At 47.2% G+C, this 24,743-nt stretch overlaps 1 protein-coding gene across 1 annotated transcript in view; it reads left to right on the forward strand.

Moving 5' to 3' along the window:
- Nucleotides 1-466: 466 nt before the first annotated feature.
- The window catches only part of LOC115097626, a 29,186-nt gene continuing 4,909 nt past the window's right edge, over nucleotides 467-24,743 (forward strand). Inside the window, exons 1-6 of the mRNA XM_029613565.1 lie at nucleotides 467-658; nucleotides 17,375-17,456; nucleotides 18,361-18,452; nucleotides 18,922-18,987; nucleotides 19,980-20,045; nucleotides 23,787-23,843. Of these exons, the coding sequence (XP_029469425.1) occupies nucleotides 467-658; nucleotides 17,375-17,456; nucleotides 18,361-18,452; nucleotides 18,922-18,987; nucleotides 19,980-20,045; nucleotides 23,787-23,843 (555 nt within the window). The remainder of the gene's footprint in view (nucleotides 659-17,374; nucleotides 17,457-18,360; nucleotides 18,453-18,921; nucleotides 18,988-19,979; nucleotides 20,046-23,786; nucleotides 23,844-24,743) is intronic.

Consider the following 24,743-nt stretch of genomic DNA (forward strand, 5'->3'; position numbering starts at 1 on the left):
AAAGTGTTGCGCTGCGATGGATGGGAGCGCTAGAGGGAGCTCCCCAGCACGGGATGTGGCGATGTGTGCCCTTGCGGCGTGATGAGTCCTCGTCTGGTGATGGTGTGGAGACCAGCCCCTGCTGACCTGCACACCCCAGTGAGACCAACCACGCAAGATTGGTCTCTGAGTGGCCCTCCGACTACTCCAGCCCTTTCAACTTGCTGCAGGAAGCAGCAGAGGGGGCAGGCCGGACATGAGGCAGAGGTGACGGAGGACAGAACATGGATGCTGATGAAGATCAGACTCAGACAAAGGTTAGACGAAGATCAGACTCAAACTCAGGATCAGACAGACTGAGGATCAGACTGACTCAGGAATAGAGGAAGAAAAGACTCAGGCATTGAGGAGGCAAAGTCCCACAGGCACCCTACACAGCCCAGCCGGGCTGGTCACAGAACACTCTGGAGACTTGGACAATGATGAGATGAACAAGGATCAGACGGATTCAGGAATTGAGGAAGACAAGATTCAGACGTTGAGGAGGCAAAGTCCCATAGGCACCCTACACAGCCCAGCCGGGCTGGTCGCGGACCACTCTGGAGACTTGAACGATCATGAGACGGACAAGGATCAGACACAGATGAAGATGGAGATCAGACTTGGGTACTGGAACAAGGCAAGCCAAGGCATGGCACGGCAAGACTAGGTTAAAATCAAGTAGTTAGAAGTCCAGAACCTCCAGGCAAGCAATGTCCCTCAGATGCCCTACACAGCCCAGCCGGGCTGGTTGCAGACCACACTGGAAGACATCAGAACCTTGGAGATCCAGGAACTGGACAGGTGGACAGGCGGGTAAGGTCCCTCAGATGCCGGCAGATGGAAGGGACCCACCAGCGCCCTACACATCCCAGCGGGAGTGGTCGCAGACCACTGGGCCTCTATGCGCCCTACTCAACCCAGCCGGGCTGGTTGCGGACCACAAGGGACGGGTCAGAGCGGTGCTGAGGACATCTGGAACATGGACGAAGACACCAAGGCTGGAACAGACATCAGGATACGGAAGACACCAAGGCTGGAACAGAACATCAGGATATGGAAGACACCAAGGCCATAGAAAAAAGGAAAAAATATCAAAATACAGGTGCTAAGTTAATGCTGGTAGATTCAAAAGAATTAAAGAAATCAATACGCTGTTGCAGCTGTGAAAAAGCTAAAGCAAAAATAAAAACAAAATGCGCCTCTCCGTGGCCCCCAAAACCCACATCGTGAACCGCCCTCCCCAAATGGCGGAACCCATTCCTCCTAGGGGACCCAAACATCTGCCAAAAATGAACCCAAGGAAAGCCTCCCCTCCAGAAGCAACAACTATAAAATAAAATAAAAAGGACCATCGCACCCCGCATGATCTGATCCTTCTAGGACAAACTGCAAAGCCTACCCACTCTTAATAGCAAACTTTTAAAAAGCAGGTATTGCAGAGAGATAAAGAAAAGCAAAATTGTTTACCTTGTAATAGGTGTTATCCCAGGACAGCAGGATGTAGTCCTCACATATGGGTGACGTCACTGAACGGAGCCCTGGTACGGAAAACTTTCTGTCAAAGTTTCTATGAAACTTTTGACTGGCCCTGTGAGGCCACTGAGCATGCCCATCATGCCATGATATTCTCTGCCACAGAGGTCTCCCTTCAGTCTCGTATGTAGCAATAAGCTTTAGCAAAAATAAAATAATAAAACGTATCGGACCCAACTCCGCAGGGTGGCGGGTGGTTTTCGTGAGGACTACATCCTGCTGTCCTGGGATAACACCTATTACAAGGTAAGCAATTTTGCTTTATCCCAGTACAAGCAGGATGCTAGTCCTCACATGTGGGTGATTAGCAAGCTAGAGGCTGAGTCATTTTGTAGTGAAGCAACAGTGAAGTATTGTTAGTGAAAATGAGGCAGCCGAAGATCACAGCAGGTTGGATGTAGAAGGAGTTGGGATTAAACTGGAAACAAGTTCTTTAAGACAGATTGTCCATAGGCTGAATCTTGCCATCCTTCTTTATCTAAACAGTAATGAGCTGCAAAGGTGTGAAGAGAACTCCTTGTTGCTGCTTTACATATGTCAAGGATTGGCACTGAACGATAGTGTGCTACTGAGGTTGACATCGCTCTCACTGAATGTGCCTTTACTCGCCTTTGGAGAAGAAGGCCTGCTTTTTCATAGCAAAACTGTATGCAATCTGCTAGCCAATTGGAGAGAGTATGTTTACCCACTGCTTTTCCCGGTTTGTTTGGATCATAAGATACAAAGAGCTGAGTGGATTTTCTATGGACTGCAGTGCAGTCTAAGTAAAATGCTAGCGCACGCTTACAGTCCAAGGTATGTAAAGCCCGTTCTCCTTGGTGAGAATGAGGCCTTGGAAAGAATGTGGGTAAAACTATGGATTGGTTCAAGTGGAATTCCGTAACTACCTTGGGAAGAAATTTTGGATATGTACGGAGAACCACTTGGTCATGTAGGAATTTTGTATAAGGTGAATACGTGACAAGTGCTTGAAACACACTAAGCTTTCTAGCCGATGTAATGGCTATGAGGAAGATAGTCTTCCATGTGAGAAATCTAACATCACAGGAATTCATGGGTTCAAAAGGAGAACGCATGAATCTTGCTAAGACCAGATTCAGGTCCCATTCTGTGACTGGTGGCCGAATTGGTGGTTTAAGGTGAATTAAACCTCTCATAAATCTACTGACAAGGGGATGTATGGATGTTGGTGCATCTCCCATCTTGTTATGATAAGCTGAGATTGCACTTAAATGTACCCTTACAGATGATGTCTGGAGACCAGAGTCTAAAAGATGACATAAGTAGTCTAGTAGAGAAGTTGTGGGGCAGGAGAAAGGATCAATACTCTTTTGCCTGCACCATAAAGTAAATCTTTTCCATTTCGAAGAATAGTTCTTTCGTGTGGAAGGTTTACGTGAAGCTATAAGCACTTGAGATACATTGGTTGTCAGATTGAGTGGTTGTAAGATCAAGCTTTCAACATCCATGCTGTCAGGGATAGGGATCGAAGGTTGGGATGGCGTAACCGACCCTGATCCTGAGTTATGAGATTGGGAGCTACACTCAGGCGAATTGGATCCCTGATAAAGAGGTCTAGAAGTGTGGGAAACCATACTTGTCGAGGCCAATGCGGGGCTATGAGTATCATGGACCCCTTGTCCTGTTGTAGCTTCACTAAAGTTTTGGTTATGAGTGGTATCGGAGGGTACGTGTATAGAAGGCCTGAGTTCCAAGGGCGAGCAAAGGCGTCCTTGGCTGGCCGGTTTTCCTGTTTGTGTAGAGAATAGAATGTGTCTACTTTGTGATTCAGATGTGATGCAAAGAGGTCCATTGTTGGTTGTCCCGAATGTTGGAATATCCTGGTCACTACTGAGGGATCCAGGGACCACTCGTATGGTTGGAACTGATGACTGAGGGGATCTGACCAGGTCGGTGGTTGAACAGCCCAAGGGAGAGAATTACTTGTATTTTGTCTCACTGTTACCTCCTGAGGCAAAAACGTCAACGGGATTACCTGCTACACCGGATTCCAGCTCAGTGCCTGCTTCTTCGACACCTCCCCGAGACCTGGTCCCTCCCTCCGCGAGACGCTGACCCCTCCCCCCGGGTGACGTCATTGATCAGCGCGGGGGCTTTTAAGACGCATCTGCTAGTAACATCATTGACAAGGTCTTAATTTGTCAATGTAATTGTAGACTTCTACTAGCATATATAAGTTGGCTCTGCTAAGACCTAGACAGATAGAAATGAACATTTTTCATATGAAGAGAGGACTAAGCAAATTTATTGCCTATATTTTAAAAACCCTACGTGCGCCAAAACCGGGAGATACGCTCATGTCTCGGACTGGTGCACAATGCATGGATTTTAAAAAGCATGCGAGTACGCACATGTCTCCTGGTATGCACAAAAATCTTAAAAAGGAGAAGGGTGTGTGGGTGAAGTCTGGGCAGAGCATGAGCGTGACATGGGCATTCCGGAAACGTGTGCACAAGTATTTATGTGTACAAGGGCGCACCGGGGTCCCCACTGTGTATGGGCGGTGTGTATGGGCGCACCGGGGTCCCCACTGTGTATGGACGGTGTGTAAGTATTAAAATTTAAAAAAACTAGGTGAGTCAGCGGAGTTTTAAGGGTCAGGATTACAAGGGTAAAAGGGAGGCTACCTAACAGGGGGTCAGGAAGTCTGATCCATTAACTGGGCAAACTGGGAACGAATTGGGAAAAAGGACTACGGCATTGGCATACGTTGTTTTTAAAATCCCCCCCCCCACTTACATGTTAGAGCTGGCATTTGCGTGCACCTGCGTACATCCATATAATATTGCGTGCACATGTACGCACATACAGCCAGTTTTATAGCATGCATGCATGTACACGCATATGTTATAAAATGTCCGCATCCATTCATGGGAGCCAGCATATGCACGTACATGCACACCCGCGCAGCTGTTTAAAAGTTACTGTCCTAATGCCTTACATTCAGGAATAGATTCATAATACAATTTGGAGTGAAATGAATCCCTTGTTTAGATGTGTGGATTACAAAGAAGGGCAAAGGCTGAGGATGCAATTTATAAAATACAACAGTTACTTGCTGAGCCGGCTGGCACAGCAAACGGTTCCTTGCCTATGGACTTCATATTGGTTGTAAATTCAGTGCCAAAAAGCATTTAAAACTGAATTCCCTGAATGTTGTTTGTTCTTTGGACTCCTATAGACTTCTTTGAGAAAGCCATGAGACCATGTTGGATCAGGGAATGAGCACTCTGTCCAGAAGAGTTTGCAGTTCATTAATTACTTTTAAAGTCCCCCCTGACACAGTTGCCTACAAGACATTAGGTTTGTTCAGTGCATTTATAAATTTAAAATATTTGGTCATATAGTGGTGAACAATTGAGAAGACCGGATTGTCTTGAAAGACATTTATTGCACCAGCTTGCTGATACTCTAGCAATATCTTTATTTGCATAGTAAAGTGATTTCAACTGGGTTGTCAAGGTGCCACTATTTTTTTTTTTGTTTTTGCAGTATTGTCTCTTGTTTGGTGAATAGGTTTTAGCCCTCGTGAGGCTCAGCTATTGTTAAGTGACTCTTCCTGTGAATGATTTCATAATCAAACTTTTGTACAATACGTACTGTTTCATTGGACACAGAATAGTGCTTAGAATTGTGTAACTGCTGATGGAACGATTCCCCTATGAAGTAAGGCTAAAGAGGTTAGGACACTTCAGCTTTGGCTGAGAGGAGATATGATAGAGGTCTATAAAATAATGAATAGAATGGAACAAGTAAACATGAATCAGTTATTTAATCTTTCAAAAAGTACTAAGACCAGGGGACACACAATAAAGTTACTGGGTAATACATTTAAACTAACTAGAAATATTTTTTAACTCAATGCATAATTAAGCTCATGATTTCGTTGCCAGAGGATGTGGTGAAAGCTGTTAGTATAGTTACATTTAAAAAAATGGTTTGGACAAGCTCCTGGTGGAAAAGTCCATAAACCATTATTAAGGTAGAGTTGCAGAAATCCATAAGAGCACACGAAGTGCCATACTGGGTCAGACCAAGGGTCCATCAAGCCCAGCATCCTGTTTCCAACAGTGGCCAAGCCAGGTCACAAGTACCTGGCAAGTACCAAAACACAAAATAAATCTCAAGCTACTATTCCTTATTGATTAATAGCAGTTTATGGATTTTTCCTCTAGGAACTTATCCAAACCTTTTTTAAACTCAGTTACACTAACTGCTTTAACCACATCCTCTGGCAATGAAATCCAGAGCGTAATTATGCGCTGAGTGAAAAAGAATTTTCTTCAAATTTGTTTTAAATGAGCTACTTGCTAACTTCATGGAGTGCCCCCTGGTCCTTCTATTATCTGAGAGAGTAAATAACTGATTTACATTAACCTGTTGAAGTCCTTTCATGATTTTGTAGACTTCTGTCATATCCCCCCTCAGTCATCTCTTCTTCAAACTGAACAGCCCTAACTTCTTTAGCCTTTCCTCGTAGGGCAGCTGTTTCATGTCCCTTATCATTTTGGTCGCCCTCCTCTGCACTTTCTCTAGTGCAGCTGTATCCTTTTTGAGATGCGGTGACCAGCATTGCACCTGGTATTCAAGATGCGGTTCCCTGCTTATTCTTGGGATAAGCAGCTAGGAATGTATCTGCTCCTTGGGAACCTGCCAGGTACTTGTGACCTGGATTGGCCACTGTTGGAAACAGGATGCTGGGCTTGATGGACCCTCGGTCTGACCCAGTATGGCAAGCCTTATGTTCTTATGTTCCTTGTATGTTCTATTCTTTATTACAAATTATCACACAAATGTCAGAACTAAAGCAAAATCTGCACATTCATTTGTCTTTCCTCAATTGTCCTGTCAGTAAGGAGTGCGAGCTCTTTTTGATTCCCCCACCCAGCTGTCAAATGAACCTGTACAATGGTACAAATTTTCTCAAGGAAGATGGACAATGGATCTACACCTTACCCTGCAGTGCTGGTTGAAAGAGAATGCAGGGGAGGTTTTGGGTTTTTGTAGCCCTTGTCATCATATTTGTTGGATTCGTGGACCCTTGGGCCGATCGGAACCAGAGGGTGAGCCGCTGAGCGAGGTGGCAGCGGTGGTCCCGACCGGGAGGCGGCAAGGACGGAGTTGTGGGTGGCCGGAGGAAGATCCTAGGAAGCCCTATGCGACCAAGGGCCGTGGCAAGGAAGGACAAAACGGTGGAGCTGGTACAATGGTGAGAGGATCTTCGCCCTGGAAGCCAATCCTCCCCCGAGAGGAGCTCGTAGGAGTTCGGCCGCTGGGACTTAGGAGATTCACCCTGGACCCCCCAGGAGGAGCCCGTAGGGACCCGGCCGCTGGGACTTAGGAGGGCCCGCGGGGGCTGAGTCAGACGGAGTCCAAGGTCGTTGCTCACCAGTCCAGAGTCGTGTACCAGAGAATCGTCGCTTGCCAGTCCAGGATCAGAAGCCAAAGGATCGCTGTAAGCCAAACCGGGGTCCGAGACCAGAGAGTCGTCGTAAGCCAGTCCGGGGTCAAGAGCCAGAGGGATCACCGTAAGCCGCACCGGGGTCAGAAGCCAGAGAGTCGTCGTAAGCCAGTCCGGGGTCAGAAGCCAAGAATCACCGTAAGCCAGTCCGGGATCAGGAACCACAGGAGATCAAGAGGGCACAGGTACGCAGCAACTGGAGACAGGTAAACCTGGGAACCTCATTGCAAGGCGCTGAAGAGGAGCAGCTGCAGGGCTATTTAAGCCCTGTAGCTGCTCTGACGTCTGACGTCATCGGAGGCAGACCCAGCATTTTCCCGCGCTGGCCCCTTTAAATTAAAGACTGAGACGCGAGCGTGCGTCTAGGGGGCGGGGCCAGCCGCCGAGGAATGCCGGCTGCTCCGGCGGGGCAGAAACGCGGCGGTAGAGGGGTCTGCAGGCCCAGGAGAGATAGGCTGACGTCGGGGCCGCGAAGGTGGAGGTCCCTGGGGGCCCGGGGAGCGCTGGCTGGTGCCGGAGCTGCGAGCGGGTAGGCGCCGATCCCGGGGCCGACCCGGGATCGCAACAGTACCCCCCCTCCTACGCCCCCTCCCGGGAGGCCGTGGCTTGCCGGGTGCCGGGAATGAAACTGGCGGAGGAGGTCCTTATCCAGGATGTAGGGATGTGAATCGTGTCCTCGATCGTCTTAACGATCGATTTCGGCTGGGAGGGGGAGGGAATCGTATTGTTGCCATTTGGGGGGGTAAAATATCGTGAAAAATCGTGAAAAATCGTGAAAAATCTAAAAATCTAAAAATCGCAAAACCGGCACATTAAAATCCCCCACCCTCCCGAACCCCCCCCAAATGAGTTAAATAACCTGCGGGTCCAGCGGCAGTCCGGAACGGCAGCGGTCCGGAACGGGCTCCTGCTCCTGAATCTTGTTGTCTTCAGCCGGCGCCATTTTCCAAAATGGCGCCGAAAAATGGCGGCGGCCATAGACGAACACGATTGGACGGCAGGAGGTCCTTCCGGACCCCCGCTGGACTTTTGGCAAGTCTCGTGGGGGTCAGGAGGCCCCCCACAAGCTGGCCAAAAGTTCCTGGAGGTCCAGCGGGGGTCAGGGAGCGATTTCCCGCCGCGAATCGTTTTCGTACGGAAAATGGCGCCGGCAGGAGATCGACTGCAGGAGGTCGTTCAGCGAGGGTTCCGGCGCCTCGCTGAACAACCTCCTGCAGTCGATCTCCTGCCGGCGCCATTTTCCGTACGAAAACGACTCGCGGCGGGAAATCGCTCCCTGACCCCCGCTGGACCTCCAGGAACTTTTGGCCAGCTTGTGGGGGGCCTCCTGACCCCCACGAGACTTGCCAAAAGTCCAGCGGGGGTCCGGAAGGACCTCCTGCCGTCCAATCGTGTTCGTCTATGGCCGCCGCCATTTTTCGGCGCCATTTTGGAAAATGGCGCCGGCTGAAGACAACAAGATTCAGGAGCAGGAGCCCGTTCCGGACCACTGCCGTTCCCGGACCGCCGCTGGACCCGCAGGTTATTTAACTCATTTGGGGGGGTTCGGGAGGGTGGGGGATTTAATTTAAAGGGTCGGGGGTGGGTTTTAGGGGGTTTTAGTGTGCCGGCTCACGATTCTAACGATTTATAACGATAAATCGTTAGAATCTCTATTGTATTGTGTTCCATAACGGTTTAAGACGATATTAAAATTATCGGACGATAATTTTAATCGTCCTAAAACGATTCACATCCCTACCAGGATGTGTGAAGAGGGCTCCCACGAATTCTCCTCAGGACCGTATCCTTCCCAAGAGAGAAGATATTCCCGGCGATGACGGCGGAGCCGAACATCCAACACCTCCCGTACTGTATACGTGGCCCCAGGATCAGAAGCGACCTTGGAGGGCTCCGGAGGCAGAGGTCGGAAGCGAGAGAGGATCACCGGTTTGAGGAGGGAAACATGGAAGACGTCGTGTATCCGAAGGGTAGACGGAAGACGTAAGCAGTAGGAGACTGCTCCAACCCGTTCGGCCACCCGGAAGGGTCCAATGTATCGGGGCGCTAGCCTCGTGGAGGGAGTCCGAAGCTGAATGTTCTTGGTGCTCAGCCACACCTTAGATCCGGGCAGGAACACTGGAGCGGGTCGCCGAGACCTATCCGCGTAAGCCTTGAACCGGGCGGCGGTGCGGTGAAGCTTCTCTTGTGTGGCGCGCCAAAGCCGATGAATCTGGCTGGCCGTCAGTTGCGCCGCTGGAGAGGAGGTAGATACTGGTAACGGTAGGGGAGGTTTGGGAACCTTCCCATAAACCAACTGGAAGGGAGACTGTAGCGTGGCGGAGTGTCGATGGCGATTGTAAGAGAACTCAGCCCACGGAAGAAGAGTGACCCAGTTGTCCTGCTGCTCCCCTACAAAGGCTCAGAGAAAAGCTTTCAGAGTTCGATTCGTGCGTTCCACTTGACCGTTACCCTGGGGGTGAAATGCCGTGGTTAAGTCCAGCTGAACCCCAAATTTCCTGCAGAGTGCCCGCCAGTATTTTGCCGTGAATTGGGGCCCTCGGTCCGAGGCAATATGTAGGGGCAAACCATGCAGTCGGAAGACATGTTGGATAAACAGTTCAGCTAACTCCGGAGCCGTGGGTAACTTGGCTAGGGGCACAAAATGGGCCATTTTCGAGAAGCGGTCAACAGTGACCCAGACCACAGTCTTACCCTGGGACGGAGGCAACTCCACCACGAAATCCGTGGAGATGTGAGTCCACGGTTCTGTGGGTACAGGGAGTAGCTGGAGGAGCCCCCAGGGGCGGCCTGGTAACGGCTTCTGCTGCGCGCACGTGGGACAAGACTGGACATATAGGCGAACATCCTCCTTCACCCGTGGCCACCAATAGAACTCAGTTAGTAGCTCGAGTGTCCGGGCAATCCCGGGATGGCCGGCTGTCAGGGAGTCGTGTGCCCAAGCTAGGACCTTCTCTCTATAGCGTACGGGAACTACTGTCCTCCCCGCGGGTGCAAGCTCGGTGGCAGACAATTGGACCTTCGCCAGATCCAAAATGTATTGAGGGGTTTCCGAGGTATCCTCAATCTCTGAAGTGCGTGAGAGAGCATCTGCCCTAATATTCTTGGCCGCCGGTCGGTACCGGAGGGAGAAATTGAACCGGCTGAAAAAGAGGGACCAGCGTGCCTGCCGGGGGTTGAGCCTTTGCGCATGGGATAAATACTCCAAATTTTTGTGGTCCGTGTACACTACGATTGGATGTTGGGCCCCCTCCAGCCACTGACGCCATTCTTCAAAGGCTAGTTTGATGGCAAGTAGTTCCTTGTCCCTGATGCTGTAGTTCTTCTCGGCAGGCGAAAACTTACGGGAGAAGTAGGAACATGGCCGAGCTTTACCGTCCTTGGAGATCTGGGACAGGACGGCCCCAACGGCCACGTTGGAGGCATCCACCTCCACTATGAACGGGCATACAGGATCCGGGTGTCGGAGACAGGTGTCCTGAAGGAAGGCCTGCTTAAGATCCTGGAAGGCCTGCACGGCGGTTGGAGTCCAGTTTCGGGCATCGGCTCCCTTACGTGTGAGAGCTGTTAGAGGGGCCACCAGGGTGGAGTACTGCGGGATGAAGTGGCGGTAAAAGTTGGCGAAGCCTAAGAAACGCTGGAGCGCCTTTACCCCCATCGGTTGTGGCCAGTTCCGGATAGCGGCGACTTTGTCGGGATCCATGCGGAAGCCGGTAGAGGAGACGATATACCCCAGGAAGGGTAAGGATTCCTCCTCGAACTGGCATTTCTCCAGCTTGGCATACGGTCGGTTCTCTCTTAGCTTTGGCAAAACCTGGCGCACATGTTGACGATGTTCCTCAAGGTTCCGGGAGAATATTAATACGTCGTCCAGGTAGACAATGACTGAGGTGTAAAGGAGATTGCGAAGCACCTCGTTCATTAGATTTTGGAACACGGCTGGGGCGTTGCAGAGACCGAATGGCATGACGAGGTATTCGTAGTGACCGTCCCTGGTATTAAAAGCGGTCTTCCACTCGTCTCCCGGTCGGATCCGTACGAGGTTGTACGCTCCTCTAAGATCCAGCTTGGTGAAGATGCGGGCCCCTTGCAGACGATCCAGGAGTTCCGGAATCAGGGGCAACGGATAGCGATCTCGTCGGGTGATCTGGTTCAGGCCCCGGTAATCGATACAGGGCCGAAGAGACCCATCCTTTTTGGCCACATAAAAGAAGCCGGCTCCTGCCGGGGAATTGGATGGTCTTATAAACCCTCGGTCTAGATTCTCCTTAATGTAAGCAGACATGGCCTTGGTTTCTGGCAGAGACAGAGGGTAAACTCTACCGCGAGGTGGCATGGTATCTGGCAGCAAGTCAATCGCACAATCGAAGGGGCGATGTTCAGGTAGTAATTCAGCCTTCTCTTTAGAGAAGACATCCCGGAAGGCCTGGTACTGTGGTGGCACCATCAGCGGGGCTGCCAGAAGGGGGAGCGTCTGTAGCGGGCGAGCAGGAAGGCAGCGATGGAAACAGGCTGACCCCCGTGATGTGATCTGAAGCGAGTCCCAGTCTATCACCGGGGAATGTTTCCGTAGCCAGGGCAGTCCCAAGATGAGCGGGTGAATGGATTTCTCGAGGATGAGAAAAGATATCTCCTCCTTATGAAGAAGCCCGACCTGAAGCTGGAGAAGGTGCGTACGAGTGGTAATGGTCCCTGGGAGAGGAATCCCCTGGATGGACGATACCCGCAAAGGTGGTTCCTGAGGCAAGACCTCGAGCTGCAGTTGTTGTACCAGATCTCGGAGGATAAAATTCCCCCCAGACCCGGAGTCAAGCAGTGCCAGGGTATCGAATCCTCCTCCAGGAAGGCAGAGTTTCGCCGGGACGGTACATGGGGAGTTTGGAGAGGCACTGCCTAGAATCAACTCCCCACTAGACTCTAGGTTCGGGCGTTTCCCGGACGCTCTGTGCAGCGAGCCAGGAAGTGCCCCTTACCACCGCAGTAGAGACATAACCCCTGGGAGCGTCGACGCCTCCGTTCTTCGGCGGAGAGAGGACCTCGGCCCAATTGCATGGGTTCTTCAGGCGGGAGGGCAGCTGCCGCAGGTGGTGAGGCTTGGACCCGAGGTGGCGTGGTTCGACGAGCGGCCAGTGCCTGGACAGGCCTTCGCTCCCGGAAGCGGCGCTGGATGCGTCGGTCCACTCGTCCGGCCAGCTCTATGAGCTCTTGAAGGTCGTCCGGAAGGTCCCGGGCCGCGAGTTCGTCCTGGAGCCGTGGGGAAAGGCCCTCCAGAAATATTCCGTGTAGGCTGTCCTCCCCCCAGGCCAGTTCAGAGGCAAGGGTCTGGAACTCCATAGCGTATTCTTCTAGAGGGCGATTGCCTTGTCTCAGCTGGAGTAGTTCTGAGGCAGCCGTGGAGGCGCGAGACGGTTCGTCAAAAATTCTCCGGAAAGCCTTGACGAACTGTACGAGGTTATTCAATCGGGAATCCTGGCGCTCCCAAAGAGAGGAGGCCCAAGCCAAGGGTCTGCCGTCCAGGAGGGAAATAATGTAGGTCGTCTTCACCCGGTCCGTGGAGAATTGCGCAGGCAGAAGGTCAAAGCGGATATAGCATTGGTTGAGGAAACCCCGACACGCCTTCGGATCTCCAGAATACCGGGGCGGTGGTGGCATCTGTACCGGGGCAGAGGAGCCCGCATTGGCCTGAGACGAGGATGCTGCGGAGCGGGCTACGGAGGCCCCCTCAACCCGATCCGCCAGGCGTTGAACGGTTGACATCAAGGTATCGAGGCAAGTCTGTTGTTGTTGCAGCTTCTGGGCTATGCCCGGAATAGCCTTGAGGCCGGCAAGGTCCGCCGGGTCCATGGCCTTGCAATCTGTTGGATTCGTGGACCCTTGGGCCGATCGGAACCAGAGGGTGAGCCGCTGAGCGAGGTGGCAGCGGTGGTCCCGACCGGGAGGCGGCAAGGACGGAGTTGTGGGTGGCCGGAGGAAGATCCTAGGAAGCCCTATGCGACCAAGGGCCGTGGCAAGGAAGGACGAAACGGTGGAGCTGGTACAATGGTGAGAGGATCTTCGCCCTGGAAGCCAATCCTCCCCCGAGAGGAGCTCGTAGGAGTTCGGCTGCTGGGACTTAGGAGATTCACCCTGGAAGCCGGAGTCCCCCCAGGAGGAGCCCGTAGGGACCCGGCCACTGGGACTTAGGAGGGCCCGCGGGGGCTGAGTCAGACGGAGTCCAAGGTCGTTGCTCACCAGTCCAGAGTCGTGTACCAGAGAATCGTCGCTTGCCAGTCCAGGATCAGAAACCAAAGGATTGCTGTAAGCCAAACCGGGGTCCGAGACCAGAGAGTCGTCGTAAGCCAGTCCGGGGTCAAGAGCCAGAGGGATCACTGTAAGCCGCACCGGGGTCAGAAGCCAAGAATCACCGTAAGCCAGTCCGGGATCAGGAACCACAGGAGATCAAGAGGGCACAGGAACACAGCAACTGGAGACAGGTAAACCTGGGAACCTCGTTGCAAGGCGCTGAAGAGGAGCAGCTGCAGGGCTTAAATAGCCCTGCAGCGTCTGACGTCATCGGAGGCAGACCCAGCATTTTCCCACGCTGGCCCCTTTAAATTAAAGACTGAGATGCGCGCGTGCGTCTAGGGGGCGGGGCCAGCCGCCGAGGAACGCCGGCTGCTCCGGCGGGGCAGAAACGCGGCGGTAGAGGGGTCTGCAGGCCCAGGAGAGATAGGCCGACGTCGGGGCCGCGAAGGTGGAGGTCCCTGGGGGCCCGGGGAGCGCGGGCTGGTGCCAGAGCTGCGAGCGGGTAGGCGCCGATCCCGGGGCCGACCCGGGATCGCAACAATATTTATCTTGATATGTTGATAATTATTAGTTTTCTGCTATTATTTTATGGGAAAGCAATTATTATTTAAATCGTATTCTTTTTGTTTTGATTAGTTAAATTGTTTTTATACTCATCTCTCCTTGATAATATCATTTTAGATTAATATTGCCAGAGTGACTTGTTTATTTATTTATTCTATGTAGTTCTTACACTCCACAATGTCTACTACATTATTCTATGTGAATAACAAGGAGCATTCACAGTAACAAAATGCACAGAATTCTGTAGAAAGGGAATTGGAGGATGGTTTTGTGATGAAGGCGATTATATGTTGTCCCTGTTGTTTCACAGTTATCCCCTCTAGCTTGTCAGAATATGCCCCCTCAAGCAGGAGCTGAAAAGGCCTGAGTAAGAGTGAGCTAGCTGCAGTGTTTTAATGGGGTCTCTCACCATGAATCCACAGTCCTGGCACATGAGCCCCAGATGTGGACTGTCAAACCACTCATGTCACAATTTATCCAGCAAGTTGTCTGGATCATTAGCTAGTTTAACCAACATTAAATATCACTGAGATTTTACAGTAATAATCTGGGTGATTCTTCTTGTTGGTTTATATTTTAAATAGCAGTGAACATAGGAGGAGTAAAAGGTTCACACATAAAGCAACAAGACAGGACACAGATGGATGGATTAGAGTGGGAGGCAAGGCAGGAGCAGAAACAGGTGAGGCTGAAACACACAGCAACATGCACTGCAAGAACCACAGAAGGACCTATTGCCTAGGCACCAGCTTGGAGCGCGACTGGGGTTTAAATACCGAGCTGCGTGATGTCATTAATGAGTGCCAGCACTGGAGTCTCCCACTGCAGGGCCTTTAACTGGCAGCGCACCAGAGGAGGAGCGGTCATGATGACGTCCCAGCCACATCGATGGGATTTCCGGGTCATGGCATCTTGGGGTGTGCTGGCAGTCACGGGGCTCCCGTGGCCGGCCCGATGTTACACTGATATTTTAAATCAGCAGTGAACTATTGTATAATTGATGTTCTCTAATAGAATACACAGAGCTTAGAAATCAAGCTGCCAACCTGTCTGGAGCTCATGAGTGTCCACTAGTCTTAGGGTCTTTGAAAGTGTGGTGAAACCATTAGCGTAGTTGACTGCAAGTGAAGGCACTCAAAAGTAAGGATGACCAAATCCCCTCTGAGGCGGCACTGATTTGTGTGAGTCACGACCTGAAATGTCTGCAGACACCTCCAACAGCTGTGGTTCCAACTGGACTGATTTTTAATTACAAGCTACTCCACAGGCAAAACTTGGCGCATAAACAGGTTTTAATTATCTGTAGTGAGCATAGTGGGCTCCACTTCAACATTATGTTCCAAAGTTCACAGATTGTACAAATTCCTTCTCATGGAAACCTTTTCCCTGGTATGGATTTAATTTTGAGCTTTGGGATCACGAATCTCAGCCAGTAGAGGAATCATTGAGATATGTTGCTCAAGCTTCAGATAATGTACTCAGAGTAAAGCTCCGGGATTTTAAAGCATTTGGCTTCTCCCAAGCTTACCCATGTGACTCATTCTCTAATGTAAGCTTCCTTTTCCTAGAAGAACCATTCAGTGAATCTTGTCAGTTCCAGAAGTAGCATTTATAAGGATTTCACGGTGTCCTTCGAGTGTGCATGTGTGTACTAGAAGGATCCCATTTTACGCACTGATCCATGTCCTCTGACTAGAAACATCTCCAAGGATCTCAGATCTTCGCCAAGGGCTTGGCATCCTCTCTCTAGTCATCCTTCTTGCAGATATTCTGTCTACTCCTTTCACTGAAGTTGCACACACACATACAGTACCTGAATGTGATTCGCATTAAAAGTGCCAGGAAAGTGGAATATAAATAACTCCGGCCATCCGTCCTTCCATCCATAAACGTGTTGCTTCACATACCAAAATCCGGTGGAGGGAGGGGAAAGCAGGACCGATTGCAGCTCTTGAGAGTCGTAAAAGGCTCCGTGAGGATGTGGGGAATAAAGGGGCGAATTGCGGCCGTCAGAACCTTCAGCAGCCACCGTTGCACAATGAGGAAAGCAGGAGAAAGCAGGGCGAGCACAGCAGTGAGAAGCATTTTCTGCTCCAACCACTGGCCTGACAGAGAGAGAGGAGAAGCGAGCCGAACTAAAATAAAGTGAGGAAGAAAGGAGGAACTAGGCCTGGGGCTAACACTACGAGAGGAAAGACAGAGAGGAGAAGGAATGAGACAGAAATGAAGGAAGAAAAGGAGGAGAAAGAGGGAGAAGAGGAATCCATGACTGACTTGGTTAGGGGAGTAAGAAGAGAGCGTAGCCCCCAGGCGAGGGATCAGGAGGGCAGAACAGAGGGCCACCATGGGCCAGGAGGGAAGAAGGGAACGATGACAACAGCCAGGTGTGGCTATGACATTAAATACAAAGTTATTGATGGGGAGACATAGACAGACACGGGGATCTCATGAGCTTTCTTCCCTTTGAAAAAAGCAGGCGATTGCTTTGCTTTTTCTAAAATCTAAATTATTTTGTGACTATCATTTTCTGTGTGTGTTTGTCAGGATCATACAAGAAAATAAGAAAGTCTGAGAGAAAAGCAGGCTAAAAGGGATCAATCTTCAGGGAGGGCAATCTTTAAATAACTTGGGAAATTGCCCTACCGATTTATTCAGTTTAGATTAGTAGGCGTTATTTAATATGAAGATGTGTACATGATGGATGATTCTGGAGTCCATGTCATCCTTTCTTTTGTTAGGGCATGCAAAAGTTAAAGAGAAGGTTTTTGTGGCTCCACCAGCTTTTTGAGGCTGAGAAGGGGGTCCAAGTTCCCTGAAAGGCTGGGACTCCCTGTTCTAGGTTATATAATAATACGGGCTCAGTTTAGAGAGCCTGCCACAGAGGGATATTTGGAGGCTGCAGCAGTAGCAGCTGCAATAGGATTCAAGGCATCAGACAAGCCTGGGTCCCCCTAAAAACATTTGTCCACCTGGGTGCTCCATTCTGGCCTCCATCCCGAATGACGATATATACAAATTATCAAATAAATCAATCCCTGCAGCTGCGGGTCGAGCGCTTTTGCAGCCAGTTTTTGAAAATTGGGCATACAAATTCCATATAAAAGTCGGAGAACTGAAGGAGTGAGAATGCCGGGGATTGATAAGAGATTGAGCCTTGGAAAGTTGGGAGCTCAGAACCCCAAAATTCAGGGTCGTAAGCAAAGAGTTTCTGGCTATGTTTTGCCGACTCTTCTGTAGATCGGGACAGGGCATTTTGTGTGATTTACACATAAGTGTCACTGTTTGACCTCATTTAAGAAACACGTCAATCACCATCACATTCTTTTCAAGGCTGAAATCTTGACAAAATTAGATGTCTTTACAAAATGTCAAGATCCCATCCCGGATGCCCCTGAGGGCCTGGGTGAAGCAGCGAGCAAGAACGAGCACAGTATATAAAGGGAGCTTGAGAAGAGGCTTCTCTACACCAAATTCAGTTGTCTGTTGCAGTTTAAGACTCCTCATACATCCATCCCAGCCATGAAGATCGAGGTCACCTTCCTGCTGCTGGCTCTGAGCTGCTGCTATCAAGGTGAGGAACCTTTAGATCATTAGAGGAAATCAAGTCTAAATCTCTCTACATTTGTGTACGTTTTACGTTTCAGAGTGCAGAAGGCAGTGAGTTACCAAGTGGATTCCATTAATATTTACCCCTTTGTGTGGCAATGTGTGTAATGTTTTAGGTCTCGCATCCATTTTCTTTGCGTGGCAATGTTTATAATGTTTTAGGTCTTGCATCCATTTTCTTTGTAAGCATTGTACATGGGTGGGAAGATGAGCTGTGATCACGGGCACGCTATTTATTTATTTATTTATGATTACAATTCCCTAATACATCAAAGTGGGGTGCAGTGCAAAGGAACTAAAGAGTCATCCCATGTATATGTGGAATATCTCTTGGGGATCTGACTCATACTCCCACAGAGTACTATTATCAAAATATATATATTCTGCCAATAATAACCATGGTATGTTCCTTTCCAGATGAGACTGGGCCATCAGCCATCTCTCTGTATATCCACACACCTACCCTCCTTATCTTCAACGTTCATTACACTTTCCTGTTTTCGCTCTCTGTGCTTTTCTTCACTGATCTAATTTGTTCCTTGAGGGTGTTATCCTGATTCAACCAAGGTCCATCTTCCTCTCGCCATGTAAAGTTAACTGTTTCCAATGTAGGATCTGAACTAATCACCCAGGATCATAATATCTTCTTTATATAAGGGGCAATAACTGGACGTTCTAAAGCTGTCTCACTGCTGGAAGAGTAATTGCATATTAGTGAGCTGCGAGTTACTGCCAAACTCTTCATTTCCACTATACGTTTAATGTCAATGCCTTTTCCAATCCAAATTATTCCCAGAATTATTACACGAAGATCATGCTCTACAAATAATGTCTCTGTGGTTACATAGTTTGTTTTCCGCTTTTACTAGATACCAGTGCCCTCCTGGATGGTGTTCTCCCGGGTGGTGGCGGTACTCTCCCTGACGTTACGCCAATTGTTAATTGCCTGAAAAAAGCTGTGGTAAGTTTGCACAAACTCAGTCAGGGCTTCTTGGGCTCTAGGGGTCTGCAGGATTTATTTTCTGATCCTCAAGTAGAAAAATCATCCTCGGGTGAATGAATCCTCGGGTTCAATCATTTGTGTGATCTAATCTAATCTAAATATCCCATAGTTAGGCAAGATAACAGAGCAGGTTATACTGAAAACAACCCAAAGGTTCAAAAGGGGGTCATCCTTCCTTATCTTACTCCCAGGCGCCCCTCTGTAAGTGATCCAGAGAGAGGGGGAAAAAAAACATTTGAGCTACTTTGGGCGGTAAAGGTTATTTACAGCTCCTGCATGAACCAATCTGAATTCTGGGACAGTACCTTTGGAGCTCCTGTGTTTGCTGAAGGGGTTTGGAGTCTGCATGATGCTATAGCTCAGCCTAGAGAGCCATTCTGCATTCATTATTATCAAACTCTCTCTTTCTCTTCCTCTCTCTCTCTAGAGCACAGATTTGGACAAACTTCTTACAGGACTGGCAAACTTTCTCAAAGCGTACTGCGATCTAACGGTAAGGTGTTTTGTCCATTAGCTGCTTTCAAAATCTGATACCAGACTCAGAGTTCAACCATCCAAAACCCAACGCTCTCCTGTTGCAGAGAAGCAGCGTTTCACTTTCCCAAAAGCCTGACAGCTCAGATAGGCTCAAAGCAGATAAAAAAGGAATCAGAAAAGTAGGGGCAGGTTGAAAAGATGCTCTCTGTGTACTTAAATACTCTGCCACAGGGCATTTTAAACAGAAGAGCACCTGAAAAGAGAGGAGAAGAAAGGCCATTGACAGACACTCATGCACATCTCTCGTCCTCAGACGCTATGCACTGCACACCTACCAGACATCCCTCAGGTGAAGGACTGGGGTACACTCAGGCTCTCGGAGGTGCCGCATCTGGACCAGACCCTTTGTCATCCTCTGCATCCCCTCCCGCACTCATCTCTTCTACTTTCACCACGGCTACCTCCTTCTGCAGGGAAGGCTGCGCCAGCCTCCAATGTTATGCAGCAGCTGACACACAACAAACCCTTTGCTGAAGCAAACTCCAGTGCAGCAATGGGCTTGAGTGTAGCAACCTTCAGAGACAGAGGAGAAATGGAAGAAAAGATTTAGTGGCCAAGTGAATGCCATTGAATATTATCATCTAAAGGTAGAGAGAAAAAAGCACCCTGTGAAATGGTCGACAATCTGAAGACATTGTCTAGCACCACTAGTGCTGAACTCAGGATCCTGTGCACACATGTACTTCTACAGGGGGCTGACTGTAAACCCTGCTACCTGATCTTTAAGGTGCTTAATAGCGGCTGAGAAACAGAATAGTTCAGCATTGAGGTATACTGATATCAGCTGACTTGCGACCCAACAGCAAGCAGCCAATCAGAATTCTTGTCTGGCAAACGTGAAACTGATGCAGGAGTATAACCACGCTCACAGCTTTCTCTTTGCCTCTTTTCTCTGCTGCCTGCTGCGGAAAACGCTGCTCCATATTAACTCTCCCCGTTCTCTTGCAGAACGCAACTGATGCAAATCGTGACACTGCGCGTGCAAATCTCTGCAATGCAACCAAGGACCTTCTGGTAAGGTGGTCTGCTCTTGATTAATAAATCTAATGCCACATCCAAAATTTGTAGCATCCTGGCATCAAAATGATTTTTCACTCTAAGTTAATACTCTGCAGAATGAATTAGAGGGTCAGTATGAATAATTTTTTAATTAATGACCAATTAAACTCCAGCACCCCCTTTTAAAAAAGTGGTGTAAAATTGCTCAGTCTCTTATAAGACGATGCCTCCCCTTCCCAGTGCAGCTGGTAGACCCCATCCTGCCCGGCACTGAGAGAAGGACCGGGGACGTAGGGAAGTGAGCATAAGTGGGAATGAAGGGATGAAAAGGGAGGGGAAAAATGGAGGAGAGGAGGAGAGAGGCAGGGAGGGAGACGATCAACAATGGAGAGAGGGAGAGAGACAAATGTAGATAGGGAGGGAGGCAACTGTGAAGAAAGAAAACGAGAGGTGCTGTGGTCAGAGAAGAAGGGAAATAGGGAGCTATGAAATAAGACCTAAGAGAGAAAGGAGACTGCAGAGGGACATGGAAGGAGAGAGGCGGCTGAAGAGAGAGGGGGCAAGAAACTGGTGACTGGAGAAAGAGGGAGGGAGAGAGGCAGTGACAGAGAGAGGAGAAGGGACTGGAGAGAGAGTGAGGAAAAGAAGCAGCAGAGGAAAGAGAGAACAGGAGAGAGGGAGAGAGGCAGCAGTGTAGAGAGATGTTTCCTGCACTGGGTTTCATGCAGTTGATGCTGTCATAAGGTTTAATGGGGCTGTTTTATTGTACTTAAAATTAAAATATAATATTACAAGCATCTGAAATATGCCAACATAAAAAGCATAATAGCTCTCTCTAAAATGTTGAAACTATAATAAGATGATAAACTTTCAGAATCCAAAGAGCTAATCTACGTTCATTTGATCCCCTTCACCTCCATGGGTAGCCACACCGGATACTCTGAGGCCACTTCCTCGGCCAAGGCAAGAGTTAAAACCTCTTGTAAAGTTGAACCTTTACCATCATCTGTTGTCAAGAAATGGACCAGGACAGCAGTCAGCCAGCACTTGTGCCCCTACAACATAAGCACTCCAGTAAAATAAAACAATTCTATAATTCTTTATAGCACTATCTATAAAATCTGATATAGGAGTCCCAAGACATCCTGTAGTCTCTCTTAATCTGTATACCTGTGCTATAATGTCTAATACACTATATTTATGTAAAAAAAACCAATTCTATAATTCTTTATAGCACTATCTATAAATTCCAACATGGAGTCCCAAGACATCCTGTAGTCTTCTCTTAATCTGTATACCTGTGCTATAATGTCTAATACACTATATTTATGTAAAATAAAACAATTCTATAATTCTTTATAGCACTATCTATAAATTCCAACATGGAGTCCCAAGACATCCTGTAGTCTCTCTTAATCTGTATACCTGTGCTATAATGTCTCATACACTATATTTATGTAAAATAAAACAATTCTATAATTCTTTATAGCACTATCTATAAATTCCAACATGGAGCCCCAAGACATCCTGTAGTCTCTCTTAATCTGTATACCTGTGCTATAATGTCTAATACACTATATTTATGTAAAATAAAACAATTCTATAATTCTTTATAGCACTATCTATAAATTCTGATATAGGAGTCCCAAGACATCCTGTAGTCTCTCTTAATCTGTACACGTGTACTATAATGTCTAATACACTATATTTATGTAAAATAAAACAATTCTATAATTCTTTATAGCACTATCTATAAATTCCAACATGGAGTCCCAAGACATCCTGTAGTCTCTCTTAATCTGTATACCTGTGCTATAATGTCTAATACACTATATTTATGTAAAATAAAACAATTCTATAATTCTTTATAGCATTATCTATAAATTCCAACATGGAGTCCCAAGACATCCTGTAGTCTCTCTTAATCTGTATACCTGTGCTATAATGTCTAATACACTATATTTATGTAAAATAAAACAATTCTATAATTCTTTATAGCATTATCTATAAATTCCAACATGGAGTCCCAAGACATCCTGTAGTCTCTCTTAATCTGTATACCCGTGCTATAATGTATCATACACTATATTTATGTAAAATAAAACAATTCTATAATTCTTTATAGCACTATCTATAAATTCTGATATAGGAGTCCCAAGACATCCTGTAGTCTCTCTTAATCTGTATACCTGTGCTATAATGTCTAATACACTATATTTATGTAAAATAAAACAATTCTATAATTCTTTATAGCACTATCTATAAATTCCAACATGGAGTCCCAAGACATCCTATAGTCTCACTTAATCTGTATACCTGTACTATAAAGTATAATACACTATATTTATGTAAAATAAAACAATTCTATAATTCTTTATAGCACTATCTATAAATTCCAACATGGAGTCCCAAGACATCCTGTAGTCTCTCTTAATCTGTATACCTGTACTATAATGTCTAATACACTATATTTATGTAAAATAAAACAATTCTATAATTCTTTATAGCACTATCTATAAATTCCGACATGGAGTCCCAAGACATCCTGTAGTCTCTCTTAATCTGTATACCTGTGCTATAATGTCTAATACACTATATTTATGTAAAATACAACAATTCTATAATTCTTTATAGCACTATTTATAAATTCTGATATAGGAGTCCCAAGACATCCTGTAGTCTCTCTTAATCTGTATACCTGTGCTATAATGTCTAATACACTATATTTATGTAAAATAAAACAATTCTATAATTCTTTATAGCACTATTTATAAATTCTGATATAGGAGTCCCAAGACATCCTGTAGTCTCTCTTAATCTGTATACCTGTGCTATAATGTATCATACACTATATTTATGTAAAATAAAACAATTCTATAATTCTTTATAGCACTATCTATAAATTCCGACATGGAGTCCCAAGACATCCTGTAGTCTCTCTTAATCTGTATACGTGTGCTATAATGTCTAACACTATATTTATGTAAAATAAAACAATTCTATAATTCTTTATAGCACTATCTATAAATTCCAACATGGAGTCCCAAGACATCCTGTAGTCTCTCTTAATCTGTATACCTGTGCTATAATGTATCATACACTATATTTATGTAAAATAAAACAATTCTATAATTCTTTATAGCACTATCTATAAATTCTGATATAGGAGTCCCAAGACATCCTGTAGTCTCTCTTAATCTGTATACCTGTCCTATAAAGTGTAATACACTATATTTATGTAAAATAAAACAATTCTATAATTCTTTATAGCACTATCTATAAATTCCAACATGGAGTCCCAAGACATCCTGTAGTCTCTCTTAATCTGTATACCTGTGCTATAATGTATCATACACTATATTTATGTAAAATAAAACAATTCTATAATTCTTTATAGCACTATCTATAAATTCCAACATGGAGCCCCAAGACATCCTGTAGTCTCTCTTAATCTGTATACCTGTGCTATAATGTCTAATACACTATATTTATGTAAAATAAAACAATTCTATAATTCTTTATAGCACTATCTATAAATTCCAACATGGAGTCCCAAGACATCCTGTAGTCTCTCTTAATCTGTATACCTGTGCTATAATGTCTAATACACTATATTTATGTAAAATAAAACAATTCTATAATTCTTTATAGTACTATCTATAAATTCCAACATGGAGTCCCAAGACATCCTGTAGTCTCTCTTAATCTGTATACCTGTGCTATAATGTATCATACACTATATTTATGTACTTCCAGGTAGATGTTGGTTGTGTCGGTGATGAAATCTTGCAAATTATTGGCGTTCAGTCACTGGTAAATTCTCTTTTCATGTCTGTTTCTGCTTCATATCGGCTTTACTAGGAGTCGCAGCTGCTGCTAATCTGCAGGGGACGGTGATCAGGGATTTAGAGCAGTTACTGGGGTTCTCCATCATCCAGAGCTGAGAAACATGGGAGAAGATTTTGCTGCTAGGGGGCAAAGGTTAACCGGTCAACTTTGTCCATATATGTGTTCTGTCTGCTGCTCAGCTCAAAATATGCACAATATTAAGTTTATTCTGTGGAGGGTTCACTCCTGACAGTTGACACCACCATTACAAATCTCAGTAATGCTCCATGAGTGCTGAGGTCTTATAGGAAGGCCTGGCTCCACCTTCACTAGAGCTCTAATTCTTAATATGCTAAGGCTATTGGAATGAGCTGATATTGCCATAAATTAACCTGAAGATTTCTTTTTCTCCTGCTCATTTGGGCTTCCAGCTCAGTCAGAGCCAGCGGTGGGATCTGGCACCCTGACCATTCCTTCACAACCACCCAAGGTTATCTCCCCTATTTCGTGTCCTTTCCCTGCTGATTTTAGTTGGGTCACTGCAGCGACCGTACTCAGCTGCTTCCAGGCCCCTGCTCTCATCAGCCTTAAATCCAGCCAGCAGGTCGTACCCTTACCCTGCGGCTCTGAGTCCCTCCTTCCAGGGGCTGTGAACACCACCTACGGAGAATTTCCATCCCCGACTGAGCCAGGGACTGAACCCAGGTCCCTCCACATGGCAGAGGCAGCCCTGCTACTCAGCCACCGGGCCGGCCCCAGAAAGAAATTATTGACGGACCAAATGCACATATGTGAATTACACAGTGCAGAGCAATGACCGCTCTTTAAGGAAACGTATTCACATTTTTTGCTGGCTTTGTTCAAGACATATAAAGCTTAGGAGAA

Source organism: Rhinatrema bivittatum, chromosome 8 (genome assembly GCF_901001135.1).
Source record: "Rhinatrema bivittatum chromosome 8, aRhiBiv1.1, whole genome shotgun sequence".
In the NCBI taxonomy this organism is placed as follows: domain Eukaryota; kingdom Metazoa; phylum Chordata; class Amphibia; order Gymnophiona; family Rhinatrematidae; genus Rhinatrema; species Rhinatrema bivittatum.